Source organism: Pelobates fuscus, chromosome 1, assembly GCF_036172605.1.
Source record: "Pelobates fuscus isolate aPelFus1 chromosome 1, aPelFus1.pri, whole genome shotgun sequence".
Taxonomy (NCBI): domain Eukaryota; kingdom Metazoa; phylum Chordata; class Amphibia; order Anura; family Pelobatidae; genus Pelobates; species Pelobates fuscus.
In genome coordinates, this window is record NC_086317.1 from 194,174,634 (window position 1) to 194,196,305 (window position 21,672).

Genomic DNA, 21,672 nt, shown 5'->3' on the forward strand with positions numbered 1-21,672 from the left:
CCAAGAAATGGCCATCAGATCTATGTAGGGTATCAGACAATCTGCGTCAACCCCGAGGATACGTCAGGACATTGTTGCCAATCCACCTTGTCCACAGTTATTCGGCTCCAGCAAACAGCCATTTTATTCTGAGCCACTGTTTGTTCTTCTGTGCCCTGATCATTATGGGCTGGAATTCCATCAATACGTATCTGTGAGACCCATATTGATAGATATAGGATACAGTTGCATTGATAGTTGAACAAATTTGGACCACTCGTTCTTCAACAAGCCTCTGAAGTGAAGAAGAGCCTTGAAAATGACTTAATTCCATACAAATGAATGGAAATATTGTGCAACATGGTCCAAACACACTGTGCAACCAATCTTATAAAAACTGGAATTCAAGCGAATAATTGACTAATGAGGTTCTGTTCACTGGAAACTCAGAGATCTAATCCCACTTTCAGCTGCCAGGGTAAGGTGTAACTCCACTGATAGGGACATAGTAAGTGGCTGGCTCCAATAATCTGTCTTTTTAGACCAAGATAGGAAGGATCTGTAAGGAATCCAGAGATGCCATTGGGCCCATCTGACAAGTCTGCTGGTGGAAGTCAGGATTCCTAGTAGTTGCATCTATTTTCTTGCGGTTACCAAGCAGAAATGAAGAAACTGGGAGAGAAAACCTTTACAATCTGTGGAACTGTTCCCGATATAGGGAAAAGCAGAGCATAGAATTTTCCACTCAGGAATGACAACCACTGAGTTGGTCTGAAACTGCTTTTCTTGATATTTATCAAGCAGCCAAACTTTAGGAGTTATGAAAAAACGATATACCTCTGTGTGCCTGCCTTCTGAGGGTTTAAGGCTATCAGAAGTAGATCCTCCAGATAATGGAACCAGGTGGAGTTCTGGACTCTCAATAACACTATAAGCACATATACATAGTTACATAGTTACATAGTTAGATAGCTGAAAAGAGACTTGCGTCCATCAAGTTCAGCCTTCCTCACACCTGTTTTTTGCTGTTGATCCAAAAGGAAAAAAAAAATAAAATAAAACCCCAGTTTGAAGCACAATTTTGCAACAAGCTAGGACAAAAAAATTCCTTCTTGACCCCAGAATGGCAGTCAGATTTATCCTTGAATCAAGCAGTTATTACCCTACATTGAAAGATTATATCCTTGAATATTCTGTCTTTGCAAGTATGCATCTAGTAGCTGTTTGAACATCTGTATGGACTCTGATAAAACCACTTCTTCAGGCAGAGAATTCCACATCCTGATTGTTCTTACAGTAAAAAAACCTTTCCTTTGCCTTAGACGAAATCTTCTTTCTTCCAGTCTAAACGCATGGCCTCGTGTCCTATGTAAAGTCCAGTTTGTGAATAGATTTCCACACAATGGTTTGTATTGGCCCCGAATATATTTGTATAATGTTATCATATCCCCTCTCAGGCGACGTTTTTCTAAACTAAATAGGTTTAAATTTGTTAACCTTTCTTCATAGCTGATATGTTCCATTCCTTTTATTAATTTTGTAGCCCGCCTCTGCACTTTTTCTAGTGCCATGATATCCTTCTTTAGAACAGGTGCCCAAAATATAAAGATTCTTGGGGCCGCATTGAGGCCAAATGGTAGGGCACTAACATGGATGTTCTCTTCTGGGCTAATGCCGAAGATTTCTTCTGCAGATTGGACTGAAAGTAAGCATCCTTGAGATATATAGAGGTAAGGAAATTATCCTTCCAGATTGCTTGAGATATGGATCTGACTGACTCCATCCCGAAGACTCAGACATTCAGCCTCTTGTTGGCCCCTCTTAGGTCCAGTGTAGGCTTTCATGTGCTTTTCCTCTTAGCACCAGAAGAGAGGCGAAACTGGTCCCTGGAACTGCACTTGTTCTAGGACCTAAAAAAAAAAAAAAAATCACCTCTTCGTTCAGAAGGCTTCTTCCTTCAGTGCTTTACCTTTTGATTCATTGGTCTTAATACTCCTGTTGGTATGGAGACTCATGTGCCTGAAGAAAAAACTATATCAATCTGGACCATGGAAACCACTCAAGCCTCCAGAGTATGACGAGCCCAGGTATGTGTGATCAGAAAAATGAGGCTCCTAGTCCTGGAGGAAACATGTTCATTGCTGAAGAGCAAAACGACTGCGTTATAGTTCCATTAGAACCTTGAAAGGCAGGTTTACCAACTGCCATGAGTCACCTCTAGAGTATTCCCTGCAGGGCCAGTAGATCCATGTATCTCAAATACTGGTCACTGGAGATTCTCCGGTCAGACTATGAGGAGCTGGGATCCTTGGAACTTCCCTCCTGAGGTACCAATATCTTGCAGCCCTCATTTGGCTTTTCAATGGAATTATCCAAAGTTTTCCCAAACAGCACCACCCCTTCAAATAGAATGGTGTAGAGGGCAGACTTGGAGGATGAGTCATCATCCCAGAAACAGAACCATAATGCTTTCTTAGCTGCTATAGATAAAGCCATATGATCCAGAGAATATCCTAGTTACATCTAGGGAAGTTTCTGTGAAGAAGTCAGTTTTAACCTGAAGACTTCAGACTGCCTCTTCAATCTTGGCTTTTAATATCTCTCTCCATAGTAGCCGTTAGATCTTTAATCACATATTTCATGTTTGTAGAAACAGCAGCGGAAGTCACAGCTGGCTGGCATCCTGCAATGGTAGGCGTAAAATTTTGGACAGGTCTGCGTCCATCTATGATCCATAAGTGTGCAACTTAGGTGGTGTAGTTCTGGGGTTGGAAATCACTTCCTCCACAGGGTAAAGCCTGGCCTCTTCTCACTTCTAAGGCCTCTGGAACTTACTTTGTAAGCCCTGCCCGCATGTCATGTGGCTGCACAGTGATAGGTCATGCTGAAGCGACCACCTTCTGGAGGAAGTCAGTGCATAACCAATTCCTTCTACTGTTCTCTCCTCATAACCAGATCCTGCTGAAGAATCAGACATCTGAACAATAATAATAACTAAATATTACCTGTGGTAAAGTATTAAGTAAAAATGTGCACTGTTAAATTCTATAAGAAACCATTGAAACAGCTTTAAAACAGGCTGAAGACAGCACTTATCCATGTCTGGAGACCCGGCAAATACTTACCAAATAAGTGTGGTATGTTTACTGTAATTTTCCCTTTATTTTAGGAACTTTCTGGCAATTGCCCTTATCCAAGATGGCTGCCACAACTTGTATTCCCACAATGCAAGTCATCTGTATTAGGCCCAATAAGGCACACACTGCACACATGTGGGCCTATTCCGAGTGTGTTTGCGGTTTAGAGACCAGGGAGAGGACTCTGTCTGAAGCCTACATGGCCCCTAAACACTCAGGGAACAAATCACTGGGACCGAGGGAAAGCAAAATAGATAACAAAAGTGCCTGCAAGGAAGTTTAAAAGGCCACCAGGTGCAAAAAGTCAAAGTTTAAAGGCACCACAGTCTAAAGGCCTCAAGGTATAAAAGGTAACACAGTTTTCAAAATGTATCACAGTTTTAAAATATATCAGTCTTCAAATGCACTGCAGTTTCATATGACTTGCGGTATTACATGCAAAAGTATTAAATGCAAATTTAAATGAAACAGTTTTAAATGCCACGCAGCTTAAATGCAACACAGCAGGCTTCCTAGCAAAAGCACAACCGCATAATGTACCACAATCTTAAAAATAAGGTACAGCTGTATAATGCACTAGTTTAAAGATATCAAAGCTTAAATGGATCACAGCATAAAAGCACAACTGCATAATGTACTACAGTAAAAACAGGCAAATAAAGTAATGAAGATAAAAAAACATACATGTCCGTAAGTAAAGGGAGCAAATTGCTCACATCCTAAGGGCTGTAGGACAGGAAAAAGACTGAGGAACTTAGGGATGGAGCCTCCTTTTAAAACCCTGGTGGTTATCCTGTCCTATCGGCTGTAGGGGAGGAGCTAACCCATGTGTATATGCTGCCATGATTAGCCAGGAAAAGGTTATCATCGTAGACATTTTCTTAGTTCTTTTCTAAATAAACTTTTATCTATAAGTTTCATGTTTACATAACCACTCTAACAAGAATATTGAAACATCTATAATGCGAATTACTCCAAGTTCTCTATAAAGAGAAACCCATCTTTTTTTTTAAACTAGATACCGCTGATTACAAAAAATCAAATCTCTGTGTAAATGTTTTCCAGCTTTTATGCTGCTCATCTTATTCTTTCTAGTTTATATTAGTGTCATATTCCCGAGAAAAAAAATACAAAATCATAGGATGGTCTTGGGGGAGTAATGACGTGACGTGACCACGTACGCAGGTCGCGCTGCGTGGATGATGCAGGACGCTTGCGGTATGAAGAGTGCAGCCTGAGCAGGAAAGAGAGAGAGGAAGCAGCTCGTATCTTGGCGTTCATACTGGCTTGTATCCTGGTGTTCTATACCAGAGTTCAGGGTAGGGCTAAGCTCGTAGCCTGAGTTTGGTTTCGAAAAGAGGAAACAGTGTACTGGAATACAGAAAGGAAGGTGAAATTTGTCATGGCTGGGAGATTTGAACCTGCGTGAACGGAAGGTGCAGGCAGCCCTTGTGTGGATTCCTAGGTCTAAAGGGAGGTTGGACATATCAATTAAAGTGCTTAGGATGGTACTGTGAGTAAAAAAGCAATTAATAAGAAAGGTTAAGGGGAAGGACGAGAAAGTAAGGAGAAAGGGGCAAAAATTAAGATATTTCTGCTGTTTAATTGAAGTGAAAGGTTGGAAGGATGTATTTATGCTGTAGATTGCATGGATTTATACTGTAGATTGCATCACCTATTCATATAGGTTAGCAAGAAAAATATTACCAACGTCATGGCCATAGTTACATCTAACCTGGTGGACGCTTGACCATATTTAAAGGGTTGGATAAGAGTGATGGTATTGTGAATGGAAACGTAAATAATGGAGTAAAGGAAGTAAAAGATCTAACAAGCAACAGCACTGATAATACTTGGTGAGAGCGAAAGAGGGCAAGGAAAGAGAAACGAGTGAAATGCAGGTTAACTGGCTGAATAAATCGAAGTCTAATAAAGCCACTTTTGTCAAAATCCTAAAAATCTTAAAGCTGTTAATTTAATAGGAGAAAGAAGGGAGATGGGTTAAAGAGAAGGGTGGATAAGTAATTGATTTACATGGTCTACCAACCTTACTCCCACTATCTCCAAATGATTAGAAAGTAAAGATGGCTGCAAAAAGGTGCGAAACTAAACAAAGCTTAAAAAAAGAGAAAGAAAGATGGACCACAAAGTGGATAAAAGGCTTTCTAATGTATTTTCCTCAAAGCAAACTAAAGCAGAAGGAAGAGCCAGTCAACATGAAGTTCAAAACAAAAGCGAGAACTAAAATATCACAGTACCAACGATGGAGAAAGGAAATGAAAAAGAAAATTTAGATACCTCTTTAAAGGACTATCAATATTTTGATCAAAAACATCTGAATGTGTGTTTTGATAACCAACTGAGCAAAATTAAAGAGGAAATACACATCATAACAGATGAATTTAAAGGAGAGCTGACAAAATGGACAACTAAAATACAGTGTCTGGAAGATAAGATAGAATATGCAACACTACAACATAATTTACAGCAAGATAAAATAACACTGCTAGATCGTAAGATGGAATCGCTAGAAGTTAAAGTATCGGAGTATGAGGACAGAGCCCGCAGAAATAATATAAGAATAAGAGGCATTCCGGAAAATATTTTTTCAGAAAGTCTAGAGAAGTACATGGAAGATTTGATTATATTTCTTGGGATCCAGTGGAATAACAAAGTTAACTTTATTGAAAGAATACACAGGATATGCAAGCCAAAGACACTGCCTGAACAAACACCAAGAAACGTTATAGCATATCTGCACTCATTTACGTTTAAATTAATGATTGTTACAGCCATGAGACAGAATCCTCTGAAGGGGTCTAAGTGTGAATCAGTTAAGATCTTTAATGACCTATCGACCGGTACTAGAAATGTAAGGAGAATGTTTTTTTACCAAACCAGGATGCTTATAAAAAATGGGCTAAAGATGGTCTTTTCCCATGGGTTTAAGATTTAAGTTTAAAGGTAAAATGGAAAAGTTTAAGGATTCATCCTCTCTACAACAATTGCTGCACTTTAATAATTTGGAATAAGTGGATAGTTTTTTTTTTTTTCCTTTATTCCTCTGTTTCCCTATAAAGGGCTATTAGGTTTCACATAAACGGTCTTGTTTAAAATTGAGTATCAACGATATCGAGTTTGAAATGAAAGAAAGGGTTTATTTATCCGTTGATATACCTACAATGAAGGTGGAAGTATATAGTATTGAAGCTTAGTGGCATAAAGATTAAATAAGGCACAGATATGTTTAAGATGGGCCATTGAAGGAACAGGAAGGTTCCGAGCGCGCAGCCCGCCCGACACTTCAAGAGCCAGCACTCTCTCCATACATTTGACAAGGACGTGAAGCTTCCCTCAAAATAGGAAGGAACAATTTAGACCATTTTGGACAGTTACAGCATGGATGCTTCATTGGGAATTGGACATTTCCTCTACAGGATACATTGGTGAGATCCACCCAAAATACAATAGAGTGTGCACACTGTACTGTATATACATTTTTTCTTTTTCTTTTTTCCTTTTTTCCCTTTTTTCCTTTTTTTCAATTTTTTCCATTTTATCTTTTTTTTTCCATTTTTTCTTTTTGTTTTAAATTTTTATGTGTACACATTGTTTCATTACGGTATATATGAAACTACAGAATTTCATACCTACTGTATATCAATGAGTCAGCTCTTGTTATGATCTCACTGGATTTTATGGGATTTAATCACTTAAGATTATTGTCTACATTTTTTTGTATATATTTGAATGCATATCTATGAAATCAACTATTCATTAAATATAACTTTATATTCTTACAAATATTATTTTTTGAGTGCAGTATCAATTACCGTATATACTCGAGTATAAGCCGACCCGAATATAAGCCGAGGCCCCTAATTTTACCCCAAAAAACTGGGAAAACTTATTGACTCGAGTATAAGACTAGGGTGGGAAATGCAGCAGCTACTGGTAAATCTCTAAATAAAATTAGATCCTAAAAAAATTATATTAATTGAATATTTATTTGCAGTGTGTGTGTGTATGAATGCAGTGTGTGTGTGTATGAATGCAGTGTGTGTGTGTATGAATGCAGTGTGTGTGTATGAATGCAGTGTGTGTGTATGAGTGCAGTGTGTGTGTATGAGTGCAGTGTGTGTGTGTGTATGAATGCAGTGTGTGTGTGTATGAGTGCAGTGTGTGTATATATGAGTGCAGTGTGTGTGTATATGAGTGCAGTGTGTATGAGTGCAGTGTGTATGAGTGCAGTGTATGAGTGCAGTGTATGAGTGCAGTGTATGAGTGCAGTGTATGAGTGCAGTGTGTGTGTGTGTATGAATGCAGTGTGTATGAGTGCAGTGTGTGTGTATGAGTGCAGTGTGTGTGTATGAGTGCAGTGTGCTTGTGTGTATTAGTGCAGTGTGTATGAATGCAGTGTTTGAGTGTGTGATGCAGAGCCTTGGTGGGGGTGGGCATTTTTATTATTTTTTTATTATTTTAATACTAATTGTTTTTTTTTGTTATATATTTTTTTTTTAATTATTATTATTTTTTTTATTATTTTTTAATATTTTGTTCATTATTATTATTATTAATACTTTTATTACATTTTTATTATTATTATTAATATCTCTATTATTATTTTCGTCCCCCCTCCCTGCTTGCTAGCTGGCCAGGGAGGGGGGCTCCTTCCCTGGTGGTCCAGTGTCATTGGCAGTTCAGTGGGGGGGAGAGGGGGCTGTCAGAGCTGTACTTACCTTTCCTGCAGCTCCTGTCAGCGCTCTCCTCCTCCGCGCCGTCCGTGCAGCTCCCTCTGTCAGCTCACACTGTAAGTCTCGCGAGAGCCGCGGCTCTCGCGAGATTTACACTGGGAGCTGACCGAGGTGCTGAACGGACGGCGCGGAGGAGGAGAGAGCTGACAGGAGCTGCAGGAAAGGTAAGTAAACGCTCTGACAGCCCCCTCTCCCCCAGTCTGTATTATGGCAATGCAAATTGCCATAATACAGACTATTGACTCGAGTATAAGCCGAGTTCCGGTTTTTCAGCACAAAAAATGTGCTGAAAAACTCGGCTTATACTCGAGTATATACGGTATTGATTTTTTGATGTTCTATTAAACTTGCTAAGGGGATTAATGTCTATATGAAACATATTGATAAAACTTCACTTAAAAAAGGGAATATCTCCCCGCTTTTGCTCTTATAGTGAGGGAGGATATTTAAAATAATGAAAGTTAAAGGCACGAAGATTAAATAACGCACAGCTGTTTAAAGTTTTGAGGCACTTTCGTAAACAGATTGACAGTTATTTTGAGTTTCTTCCATTTGCGAATAATCACACCAACTGTTGTCACCTTCTCACCAAACTGCTTGGTGAGGGTCTTGTAACTCATTCCAGCCTTGTGTAGGTCTACAATCTTGTCCCTGACATCCTTGGACAGCTCTGTGGTCTTGGCCATGTGTCAGGATTACTAGTTAATCCAGCACACAGAAATAGTATCACATTTAGGACTAAGGATCTAACCGGACCGTAGAATGGCTGGACCTAACGTACCCAAGAATACTCAAAATACTTGCCGAGGTCAGGGATACAGAATGAGGCAAAACAATGAGGGAAAGCCAAAAGTCAAGGATACCAGAAATCAGGGAAGTCAAAATGAAGCTAAAGTCAAAAAACAGAATTATACAATCAGGAACACACACTCTCGGATAACCAGCAAAGGGAAACCACGACAGGGCACTGACAGAAAGGTCATTTGGGTTTAAATACCCCTCCTGTGGCTGTAATTGTCTGCCTCCGACCTCTGACCCCAAAGGGTGCGTGCTCGTCTATGACGTGATGTCGCACGCACGTTGGCGCCATCTTTGGTGTGGGTGAAGGTAAGTTTATTAAAAGAATCCGAACCGCAATGGTCGGCGCTCCTAAGAGTGTCGCACCTGCTGGGGACTGGACTGGAGGGAGGTCGGGCAGTGATCTGCCGCGAACAAGGTAAGTAAAAACAATTTCTGTTGGTGTGGTTGCTTACTTTATGTGCTACCACGCCGACAGAATCACTGGGAGCCGTGACACAATGGTGGAGAGTTTGGAATCTGATTAATTGGTTAATTCTATGGACAGGTGTATTTTATACAGGCAACAAGCTGAGATTAGGAGCACTCCATTTAAGAGGGTGTTCCTAATCTCAGCTCGTTACCTGTATAAAAGACACCTGGAAGCCAGAAATCTTGCTGATTGATAGGGGATCAATAAATACTTATTTCACTCATTGATATGCAAATCAATTTATAGCTTTTTTGACCTGCGTTTTTCTGGATTTCTTTTTTGTTATTCTGTGTTTCACTGTTAAAATACACCTACCATGAAAATTATAGACTGATCATTTCTTTGTCAGTGGACAAACGTTCAAAATCAGCAGGCAATCAAATACTTTTTTTCTCTCACTGTAATTCTATATGCATTTTCTAGGGAAAAATATGTAGGGTATTATTCAAGGGGACAGTAAGGGCTGTGAGAAGTATGATGAATGAGTGTGGGGGGAAGGGTTAGGAGTGTGAAGGGTGAGCGGCAAAATGCATATTCGCTGTTACAGCCGGGAATCCTTGCACCGGTTCTGAAGACAAGTAAAGAGCAGAGAAATTTTCAATGTGACTTATAAATCATCACAGGTACATAATTTCATGTAAGTTTGTAATGCAATAACATTGTTTCTGATTTCTTGCCTTTGCAGATCAGCTTTAATATGTCATCTTAAATATATGCAAAATATATGATAAGAACATGTGTAATTCATCACCCAATGCAAGGCATCTCTGTAGGGATACAGAGCGAAGCAAGGAAAAGCTATTTATAGAAGACATAAATAAACTAAACTGTGAATGAGGAAGCAATTGAGGAGATTGAGGGGGTGGAAAGAGGAGAAAGAAGGAATTAACTGTGAGGGAAAAAAAGGATATAATAGAGAAAGGATAAATAAGTTATAACACTGAAATGTCTGTCTGTAACTGGTTCAGTACAGAAATAGATCAAGATTATGTATAGGTTTCAGTACAGGAATAGCTGTCCATGCAAGGTTTGGATAATCTGTGTGTAGGTGTGACATGTACAAGAATAGCAAAGGTTCTAGCAATGAGGTGTGCTGTTTGTTCTGCAACGCTGATAGATCATAGCAGGGGTTAGTTACAAAATAGTGTTTGTGTGTAAAGAATATCTGATTAGTGGCCTGTCTATTTTAACCCCTTAAGGACACATGACATGTGTGACATGTCATGATTCCCTTTTATTCCAGAAGTTTGGTCCTTAAGGGGTTAAATAGATATATAATGGGAATGTCAAAATCTTTTAGATCTTTTCGAGTGTTTGGTACAGGAATGATGCAACTGTCATTATGTGTGTGTGTTTGTGATAGAGAGTAAGGGGCAATTCTGGAATGCCAAATGCGCAGTGAAAAAGAGGTTGTGGTCAGTGCTGATGACACCTGTGTTTCCATGGTAATGGGTAATTCCAAAGTAATTTTGCAAATAAATGCATAGTTTTGAGATGCTGCAAGATGGAAAATGGAAAAAAAAAAATATAGAAGAAATATATTTGCCATGTTCGCTGTTTACAAAGACTTCTGCATTATTTTTGTTTTGTTTAGGACTATAAAGGTGGAGATATATGATTGGGACAGAGATGGAAGGTATGTGTGTATATTCTGTCCTGTGTTATTATATGCATATGTACGCATGCTTCCATGTTTAGATTTCTTAGTGGTGTAACTTTTGAAGCTTTGAGAAGTCATGAATAGGTGAACATAATTTTAGTATTATTTGTTATTTTTATCATTATTGCTTTTCTGAAAACAGTAAATCTATACATCTTTAAACTTCCATATTGTCTTTCAGCTTTGGTAGCAAAAATGGGTTGTATGATTTTGTGAAAATATTTACATAGAACCTTCACATTTTTGCTTATTTCAAGGACTTGAAATGCTTATGTGAAGCCGGTTCACCACTGTTTGTACACTGCAACTCTGGGATTTTTTTTTTTAATTAAAAGTGTATATATCTTAGGGCATCTCCAATTAGGGTTTCAGTAGGGTGGCAGTTCCAACATTGACCTAAGCGATTAGTCAACCAAGCGAACATACACCTGGGCTTAAGTTTGAAATTATCTAATAAAGCTGAGTTGGGTAGCATATAAGACCTATCAGGCAATCTCTGTGTTATAAGCACGACCCCCTAAGCTGAAAAAGGTCCTATGTACCCCACCTGACTCTGGGCGACTAAGCTGAGCCTCCCCTTTACAAGACGGGGCTGAAAATCCCTGGTTGGGGCTCCTGTTTCCTCAATGTAGTGGAGAACACCCCACCCGCTTAGTTCACCTATTCCGATGTACTACCCCCTCTATGTATGTTTACTCATTTTCCCGTCTAACTGCTTATATGTTTGTAATGTTATAATGTCTTGATAAAATCTAAATAAACACTCAGATTGTAAAAAAAAAAAAAAAAGTGTATATATCAGATTTGTGGGATTGCAATAAACCTCACAACAAAGCCAACTGGGTCTTAAATATCTTATCTAAACTAGTCAGTTGGTATTGCTACACAATGTGAGATGTGCTCTTCATATCCTGACAGTCGAGTTTATTATAACATAGAATAAACATTGAGTATGCAAAGATAAATACTTAAAAAAAAAATCTGTTGGTTTCATGTGTGATGCTATTGTGTTAAAATCCACACATAATGAATGGCCCTCTGTTATCATGAATACCACTCTAATGGTGTAGCTGGATTGTATCCATAAATATCAATTTATCTTGTTGCTGGAGAATATGATTTTGTATGAGATGTGAATACTAAATCTAACCAGCCAGTGTGAACCTGACTAATTTTTCATATGTCCAATCGTCTCTTTAATCAACCCTGTGCTTTTCTTCTGGCCATATCCCTAAGGACCTGGAATTGCTAGAATGATCCCAGTTAACTAGAGAGAAAAAAATGTATTGAACTACAGACGAGTCCCAGGAACATAAATGACTATTTATTACAAAAAAGTCAAATTTGGATTTAGTCTGTTTGACCCAATTATTTCAACATTATCAATTTCTTTAACAGCATATTATTCTGAAAGTAGTAACGGATGTCAGACTGGTAGTCTCCCAAGACAATATTGAGGCTTTCAACTTATTTGCTTAATTCAAAGAACATTTGCAGTAATTAGAAATTGAAGCTCCACAGTGGCAAAACTTTTAAATTTTTTAGTACAATATGAATAATTTAGTGAGTAATGTTTTAGGCTAGCAAGCAGATCTTTAAAGTATTATGATAATATTTGTGCAGTGCAAATTTAACTGTTGATTATATACTGATATAACTTGAGACAGAGCATTCAGTCAGGACTAATTTGCCTTAATACTGTACAGTATATGACGTCAGGATTATTTATTTAATTTTTTTTTTTTTCATAGTCATGATTTTATTGGAGAGTTCAGCACCACTTACAGAGAATTATCCAAAGGACAAAGTCAATTTAATGCTTACGAGGTAAGAAAAGGTGGCTGTTTCTAGCACTATTACTGGGATGAGAGAGAAGCTTGGAGAATTACTATCAGGGTTATTCACTAAAGTGAGAAATGTAAAAAATTTTAACCCAAAGAAGCCAAGGTTGAAGCATAGCTGGCTTAGATAATTTTTTCAGCTTGGCTATTTTGGCCTGAATTTAGAATTGTGCTCTGAAATCACTTTGAATACTTGCGTGAGTAAATAACCCTTTAAGAAAGAAGCTGAAAAAACAACTACTATTTTTGAGATTTTGAAGCAATTAATTTATTTATAATGCTTAAAGTGTTCTTTTAAAAGAATGCTACTACTATAATGCTATACGTGCTTGAGATATTAAGGATTATTCACTAAAGTCAGAATGGTCATGTACCGTATGGGGTAAAAACATTCGGTGCTATAAGATTTTTTCACGCTATTTAACAATGCAGAGAATGCTCCAAATGAGCCTGATTATGGTCCTGGGAATATTCTCGTGGCAAGTTTTTAGAGAAGCAAGAGTCAGAACACTCTAACTGGTTGGCTTTCAAGTCAAGCCAATCAGAGAGCACTCAAGGAGAACTCAAAGTAAGGGAAGGCCTTTAAAAAATCTTTTATCTTTTTCCTACCTTGAAATATCATTCCATTCTTAGCTCTTGTGGAGCTCACATGGATCTTTTTTTTCTTATGTTGCATTTAAAAAAAAAAAAAAATGTCAGTGTTGTTTTTATTTTCATTAGAAACGTAATTTCTATTAATATGGGGGTTGTATTGAGCCATATAGATGTATTTATTTATGTTGGCTGAGGCTTATTTAACTACGTGCCCGCTGGCTACTAGTATTAGTACTTAAAAGGTACTGTAAACACTGTTTTGTTTATATATATATATATATATATATATATATATATATATAAAACTAAAGTAAAAATATATATATATGTGTATATATATATATATATATATATATATATATATATATATATATATATATATACAAACAAAACTCATTATGACCCGCACTCTTCCTAAATAAATAAAAAAATATACCAAGATACTGCACAGCGCAGAATACCTATCCTAATCAAAAATGAGAGCACCAATTTTTACTCTAGCACAACCCAACTCCATCTTACATTGCCAAATACATTTTTCACTCATTGGAAAATTGGGAGATTTAGAGTTCCTTACAATCATTAGTAAAACTGGTTTTGGTTTTGGTTTCAGGAACCCTCTCCCCCACCAAATGTCAAAAAAATAAATAACGGCTTAAAATAAAACTTTGATCCTCCATGTCTGACATTACTCACCTTTGCTGGAGAGAGAGGGATGTCAGGGAGGAGGATTGAGGGTAAGTCAGGGGTGTTACAGAAGGGGGCATGTTGCCATTGGCTGTTTGGCTCCAGCATCCTGTGTGTGTTGGCGTCAAATGCCAAATTTGCACAGAATTTACACTATCCTACCCAGATCTTTGTTCTGGCCTTGCCAATGACGCTGCTGGAGGTGAAATTACACGTCTAGTAGTGGCTGGGTTAATCTCTGTATGTGCAGGATATCAAAGCGAAACTCTGCACATACAGACTCCAGACACCATGACCACCTCAAATCACTGAAATATTGATGGTGCTTAGAATAATAATAGTAATACAATGATAATTTGCAAATGTGCATTGTGCTGGATGCAGTGGTCCTGTGTTTTAAATTGGTGTTTTGCGAATATTCCGAATCCTATACTTTGTATATCGTATGGATCGGATACGAACAGCACAAATTTGTATCCATATTTTTTTCCAGACACCAAATCCGGCCATTGGTGCAGATTCGCTTGGGTTGGCCAAATTTCGATATTAAGCTGTGGCTAATATAAGAATTGCCCTTCTGATCGGAATTTGGACAGTTTTAATTAGATTTAAAAAAACAAAAAACAAGTTAAGGTATTACCCTGATAGTTTTTATAAATATTGGATTACTTACTTAAACTACTATAATTTTCTGAATATATGACTTACTGGAATATAAGACACACCCATATATTTTAACTAGAAATTTAAGCGAAAAAATACATGTACCATAATTACAGTACCTTCAGCTTTTGTGTATGGGAAATGTAGCAAGTGTAGCAATCATTGTTTTTTTTCCAGCTTTATCTCGTGGTCTGTTGATTCTGTAGAGTAAGCATGTCAAACTCGCAGCCCACGGGCCGCATGCAGCCCACAAAGACCCTCTTTGCGGCCCAGCGAGCCGCAAGTACATGCTGCTGTTATAGCAGAGTAGGCACCTGCTTTCCCCACATTGCAGGTGCCTACTCTGCTAACACTTACCCAGCTGAAGAGGAGGGCCAGCGAGGGAGTTCAGTGTTCCAGCTCCTCACTGCTCCCTCACGCCGTCTGTAGTGAAGCCGGGCACCGGAATATGATGTCATATTCCGGCACCCGGCATCACTAAACTGTGCGAAGGAGCAGTGAGGAGCAGGAAGGAGAACTCCAGACAGAAGATCCCCACACCAGCTCCCAAATGTAGGGAACAATAAATTAAATTATGTGAGTCCAAAAATGTGTAAATGTGTGTGTCTGTCAGTGTGTGTGTCTGTCAGTGTGTGTGTCTGTGTCAGTGAGTGTGTGTGTGTCTGTCATTGAGTATGTGTGTGTGTCTGTGTGTGTCTGTCAGTGAGTATGTGTGAGTGTCTGTGTGTCTGTCATTGAGTATGTGTGTGTCTGTCATTGAGTATGTGCGTGTCTGTCAGTGAGTATGTGTGTGTGTGTGTCTGTCAGTGAGTATGTGTGTGTGTCTGTCTGTGAGTATGTGTGTGTGTCTGTCTGTGAGTATGTGTGTCTGTCTGTGAGTGTGTGTGTGTTTTGGTCAGTGTTGGCTGCGACTAGACAGTGGAGTACCTGGAGGTGCATGGCGGCACGCCACACCACGTGACATCGACATGCTCCACCTTCACAGGGTTTCAAGAAGTAGCGTGAGGATCAGATTTGGCACAGGGTGGTAGAAGGGAGTGCTGTGGTTTAGTAGAGGGGGGACTGGGATTTAGTAGAGGGGGGTGCTGTGGTTTAGTAGGGGATGCTGTTTTTTTTATATACTGTACTTTTTAAAATAAACCTATGTTTCTTTGAAAATTTAAGGTATTTTTTTTTGCGGCCCACATAAACTTAAACCTTGTTTATGTGGCCCGTGCCAGACTTTGAGTTTGACATGCTTGCTGTAGAGGCTCCAGTTTGCACCACTGCTGGGTGCAGTCTCTTCTGCTAGGTGCAGAGTTGGTGCATTGCCTTGGTAACTTGCAGCAATGCTCTGTAAAAAACAGCATCCTTTATTTAGAAAAATATGGTACTTAAAGTTAAAGCTGATATTTATCTTGGAATGGATAATACATTTAAGCTGTGTGAGTGTTTTTGTGACTGGGAGACTATGAATGTCTAGGAAGGTGGTTGATGTTCCCACAACCTAAGTCTGTATTAACATTATATTTTTCACGAAGGTTATTAATCCAAGAAAGAAAATAAAGAAGAAGAAATATGTAAACTCAGGCACGGTAAAGACTTACTGTTTGTTCATCAATTTGTTGATTCCACTGTTCTTAACCTCTTGCATTGAATTTCTCCTCCTTGCAACTGGCCGTTTCCCTCCAGCAATGTCAGCCTCTAAGGCTATGGATCAGGTTGTCTTGTGTTTCTTGCTTTTTTTTTTTATTAATCTACTGCATGTCTAAACTACTGGCCACATCCTGTTTGTATTGTGTGAATCTGGCACATTGTTATACATGCCCTTCCTCACTCTTCTATCTCTTCTTTCCCAGGTTACACTTTTGTCTTTTTCTGTGGAGTCAGAACACACATTTTTAGATTATATCAAAGGAGGGTGAGTGTTGTGATGAAATCATATCTTTCTTTGTCAGATTTTTGACACAGTGAATCCATTTTTAAGTGTACCAAGTTTAGCACATTGTATTTGGAAATATTATTGAGCATACAGAATTCCATAACTGCTACCGAAAGAGACAATACCAAGTGATATGTTGGTATAAACAACCCTTCTACAGCCCGAAGAAAAATAAATCATTTATAACTCAGCTACTAGGTGTCATGATGGCCCTAGGGCCACCAAGCAAAGCTTAAGTCACACCTAGCTTAGGTAAAGGTAGAAATGGACAGAGGCATATTACCAATCCTTAGAATTTGCTGGGCGAAAAAATGTTGCGGAGATGACAGTAGGAGGCGGGAGTCAGAAATGACGCAAGGCATCCTGGCACAATAAAGTAGAGCAATTGGCATCGTTATCTGAATCAACGTGGAAATTATGCACAATGTTAAAAAGGGCACCAAAATGATGCACTCTGGCAGTATTGTGACACTAGGCCATCTTACTATCTCACAGCCAGATGCTGGTTTCTTATATCTAACTCTAAAACAGAAAGTTGCTTTTATACAAGAGCTATGCTGAGAATGAGTTACGGTATCATACCATTGCCTTGAATATTTCCAAAAAAGCATGATTCTCAGCATGATTGTTTTTGAAACATTGTACTTCTGTAATAACCCCCAGTTCTTTGTCACACTCACATACTGACGAAAGAAGACACACCTGCTTGAAGGCCCAGAACTTAAGTTGCTTTGGGAACTTCAGGGATAGAAATATTTGATCTGATCTATAATTTCATTTAATTCTTTAGCCTGTGAAACTATTTCACATTCTGGAATCCTAAAACCTGGTATTTTTCTGTCAATATATTCTTTTATGAAAAGTATTTGAAAAGTTACATTTACACTTTTTCCACCTTCAAGAGAACAAACCCCTCTGTTTACAAATGGAAACATACTAGAGAAAGCATTAGAATAGGAAATTAGAACACACCAGTTAATTATTCTCCCCTTCCTGCAGTACATGTTCCTTCTTCTCTAGTTGAACAACACATTGAAAGTTGGCATCATAGGAAAGTTCTCAAAACTTTTATTTGCCTTCTTTTGGATCAACAGCAAAAAATAAATGTGAGGAAGGCTGAACTTGATGGACGCAAGTCTCTTTTCATCTATGTAACTATGTAATATGTAACTACAAAAAAAAAAAAAATAGATCCCTCGAAATGGCCTTGAAGTGCCCTGAAATTCCCACTACAAAATCTGGACAGTGTTGATGAATTTGGTAAGGATTTCATCCAGGCCAAAATGAATTCAATCTGGGCCCTGAGTCATCAACTCCAGGGCTGGATTAATTTTATTTTTTATTTGTTTTAGTACTGAGTACCAGGATAGTAAGCAAACGTACAAGGCTAAATATTACCATACAGTACACTGCAGTAATATGAATTATGACCAGAATATTAATTTTAGATTTAAGTAAGAGATATCATATAGACAAGCTCTATCAGGTTAGCGTAAAACCACTGGAGTAGCAAGTTTAGCACAGTAAATCAGCCATGAAGAAAATAAATTAGCATAAGAAAACATGCACAGGTAGCCCATGCCCTATCGATAGGTGCTCAAAATTAAATATTGATCCAGGCACTCAAGGATAAAAGCCAAAATAGCAGCTTTATTTAGAGAAAAACTACAGCAATGTTTCGATCCAGCAGGGTCAAGCTGTGTAGACCCTGCTGGGTAGAAAAGTTGCTGTTATTTAGCACTTAATAAAGCTGCTATTTTTGCTTTTATCCTTGAGTGCCTGGATCCTTATTTTCTTTCCATAGTGGAAGTGAGACCTGGCCGTCCTCAGGTCCTGAGCACTCTGGAAGCCTGGAGAGACCAGTATCCATTATCTTTTCTATCAAGAGGAGCTGACTGAAGGCACAAACTTGAGTCAAAATCCACTGGGTGAACCCCAGGCTATTAAACAGGCACCTTCACCATGTCGATCAGTCCGGTCTCTCCCACAACCCAGAACAGTCCCCCGGTACTGAAGCGAAGGCAAGAGTAAGGAGTGGTATCTACCGTACAAGCTGCATCAGGCTCCTACCCGCCTACTGTGAGAGATGTTATGTGATGTGAAGAGGATTCCCCTGTTGTATGCCATCGCCAGGGAGCTGATAGAGGCCATGGTTACTGCCAGGGACCATTGCCGCCTCCTTAACACACTGGCATCCTGGACTAGGCTGTGATCTTGAGGAATGATAAGTTACGAGGAGTACCTTTTTCAAGTCGGTTTTATGAATGGGGAGTCACTGATTGAGAGCATCATCTGTCCGTTCTCAGCCAATCAGCATTGCCGCTGCCCAATTCTGCTAGAGTCTTGTGGTTTCTCGATTTTGAGAAAATGGAAGGACAGAGGAACAGGGAGAGTTGGTGCTGGAACACAGACTTGGCGTTAAACTGTTCAAGAACAATTTAATCCCTTAAAGTGAGCCAGTGCTAGAGACCTCCTAGCGCTATAGCAACTTTATTTTGATGTAGCTAGAACAGTATCCTGGGCCTGCCACCAAGCATCTACCAAACAGAGCCTTATACAGAGCCTTATGAAATCTTGTGATGAATCAAACATGTTTCAAAATGATCAAACATGTTTCTTTTGCATTTTAAATTACCATTCATCAGCAGTCTGAGACATGTTCTTATAGCAGAAGATTATAGATAGCACTATTGATAAGTCCTTAAGACAGGAAATGAGTTGGTGCTGAATATATCCATGCATGATGTCTTACTGTTACTTCTCCTGTCCCAAAAAAGTTGATTGTCAAGGAAATTGTGGGCAAAACTGGGCAAATATGCAATCCACATGCTTCACAATGCAGGCTCTCTGTAGTCTGGTTTATTGGTGCACACAGGATACAACAGAAAATAAATTCAGCGTTTTGGCCTACACAGCCTCAGTAATGCTATTGAAAAGTTGGGCAGGCACAGAGGGAAATGGACACTATAATGTTAGGAATACAGTTTTTCCCCTGCCGGCTAGTGCAGGGCTGGCATTGTCCAAGTGCCAGCCCTGCAAGGTGCCTGCGGACCGGGGAGGGAGATCAGAGATCACTGTGCTGGCAGCCGGCAGGGAGGGAGAGAGGACCCGGGAGCTCAGCCTGCAGCTCCTCCGGGTCCTACTCTCGCGAGCACAGAGCGTTGCTAAGGGCTAGAATTTACTCCTACCACTGGAACCACCAGGGATTCCCCACCGGACCACCAGGGATCTAGAAATGTCCCCAGTGCATAGTTCAAAAACATTAGGGGTACAGTAGTGCCAGTTAGGGATGCACCGAAATTTCGGCTGCCAAAATTTTCGGGGGGAAAATGGGCCTATCCCATTTCGGCCGAAAACGGGTCAAATTTGCAGGGGGGAAAGAACACTATGGGACAGGGGAGGGGGGAAAGAACACAATGGGACAGGGGAGGGGGGTAAAGAACAATATGGGACAGGGGAGGGGGGGGAAGAACACTATGGGACAGGGGAGGGGGGGAAACAACACTGTGGGATAGGGGAGGGGGGAAAGAACACTGGCAGGGGCGGACTGACAGGTCGGGCAGTTCGGTCATGGACCGAGGGCCCGAGTCAGTCAGGGGGCCCGGCAGCACAGTCATGCTTCTGCTGTGGAGATCAAAGATCTCCACAGCAGAAGTAAGTTATGCAAAATAAAAGTGCTGTAAGAAGGTTGCAGGGGCCCATAATGACTCCAAGGGCCCCTGCAACCCATCAATCCCCCCACTCCACTCTGTGAGAGACCTGGCAGCATTATACCTGCTCTCACTGCCAGGTCTCTCTCTCCCTCCCTGCTCAGTGCCCAGTGTGAGGATTGGAGGGGGCAGGAAGTGACCTCACACCCCCGGCTTCCCTCTCACACGGAGCACACTGACAGCGTGGATGGAGAGTGAGAAGAGGATCCTGGCGTCCAGAGTGCTGCTTGAGGAAGATGGAGGGAGAAAAACATCACATTGTACAGGTAAGCAGGCCCATACACACACTGCCCCCCCCCCTACACACACTGCCCCCCCCCTACACACACTGCCCCCCCCATACACACACTGCCCCCCCTACACACACTGCCCCCCCCCTACACACACTGCCCCCCCCATACACACACTGCCCCCCCCCCATACACACACTGCCCCCCCCATACACACACTGCCCCCCCCATACACACACTTCCCCCCCCCATACACACACTGCCCCCCCATACACACACTGCCCCCCATACACACACTGCCCCCCCCATACACACACTGCCCCCCCCATACACACACTGCCCCCCCATACACACATGCCCCCCCCCATACACACACTGCCCCCGCATACACACACTGCCCCCCCTACACACACTGCCCCCCATACACACACTGCCCCCCCATACACACACTGCCCCCCCATACACACACTGCCCCCCCCCCATACACACACTGCCCCCCCATGCACACACTGCCCCCCCATACACACACTGCCCCCCCATACACACACTGCCCCCCCCATACACACACTGCCCCCCCCATACACACACTGCCCCCCCATACACACACTGCCTCCCCCCATACACACACTGCGCCCCCCATACACACACTGCCCCCCCATACACACACACTGACCCCCCCATATACACATACACAGCCCCCCATATACTGCCCACCCATATACATACACTGCCCACCCATATACATACACTGCCCACCCATATACATACACTACCCACCTATATACATACACTGCCCACCCCATATACACACACTGCCCCCCTCATATACACACACTGCCCCCCTCATATACACACACTGCCCCCCTCATATACACACACTGCCCCCCTCATATACACACACTGCCCCCCCATATACACACACTGCCCCCCCCATATACATACACTGGCCCCCACCATATACGCACACTGGCCCCCACCATATACACACACTGCCCACCCATATACACACACTGCCCACCCATATACATACACTGCCCCCCCATATACATACACTGCCCCCCCATATACATACACTGCCCCCCATATACATACACTGCCCCCCCATATACATACACTGCCCCCCCATATACATACACTTCCCCCCATATATACTCACTGCCCCCCCATATATACTCACTGCCCCCCCATATATACACACTGCCCCGCCCACACACACTTCCCCCATA

At 40.8% G+C, this 21,672-nt stretch overlaps 1 protein-coding gene across 2 annotated transcripts in view; it reads left to right on the forward strand.

Annotated features, from left to right (window-relative positions):
* The window catches only part of CPNE5 (copine 5), a 417,182-nt gene that overhangs the window by 281,978 nt on the left and 113,532 nt on the right, over positions 1–21,672 (forward strand). For both annotated transcript variants that reach the window (XM_063453199.1, XM_063453200.1), the window contains exons 11-14: positions 10,735–10,776; positions 12,552–12,627; positions 16,106–16,159; positions 16,424–16,485. In XM_063453199.1, coding sequence (XP_063309269.1) covers positions 10,735–10,776; positions 12,552–12,627; positions 16,106–16,159; positions 16,424–16,485 — 234 coding nt within the window. The remainder of the gene's footprint in view (positions 1–10,734; positions 10,777–12,551; positions 12,628–16,105; positions 16,160–16,423; positions 16,486–21,672) is intronic.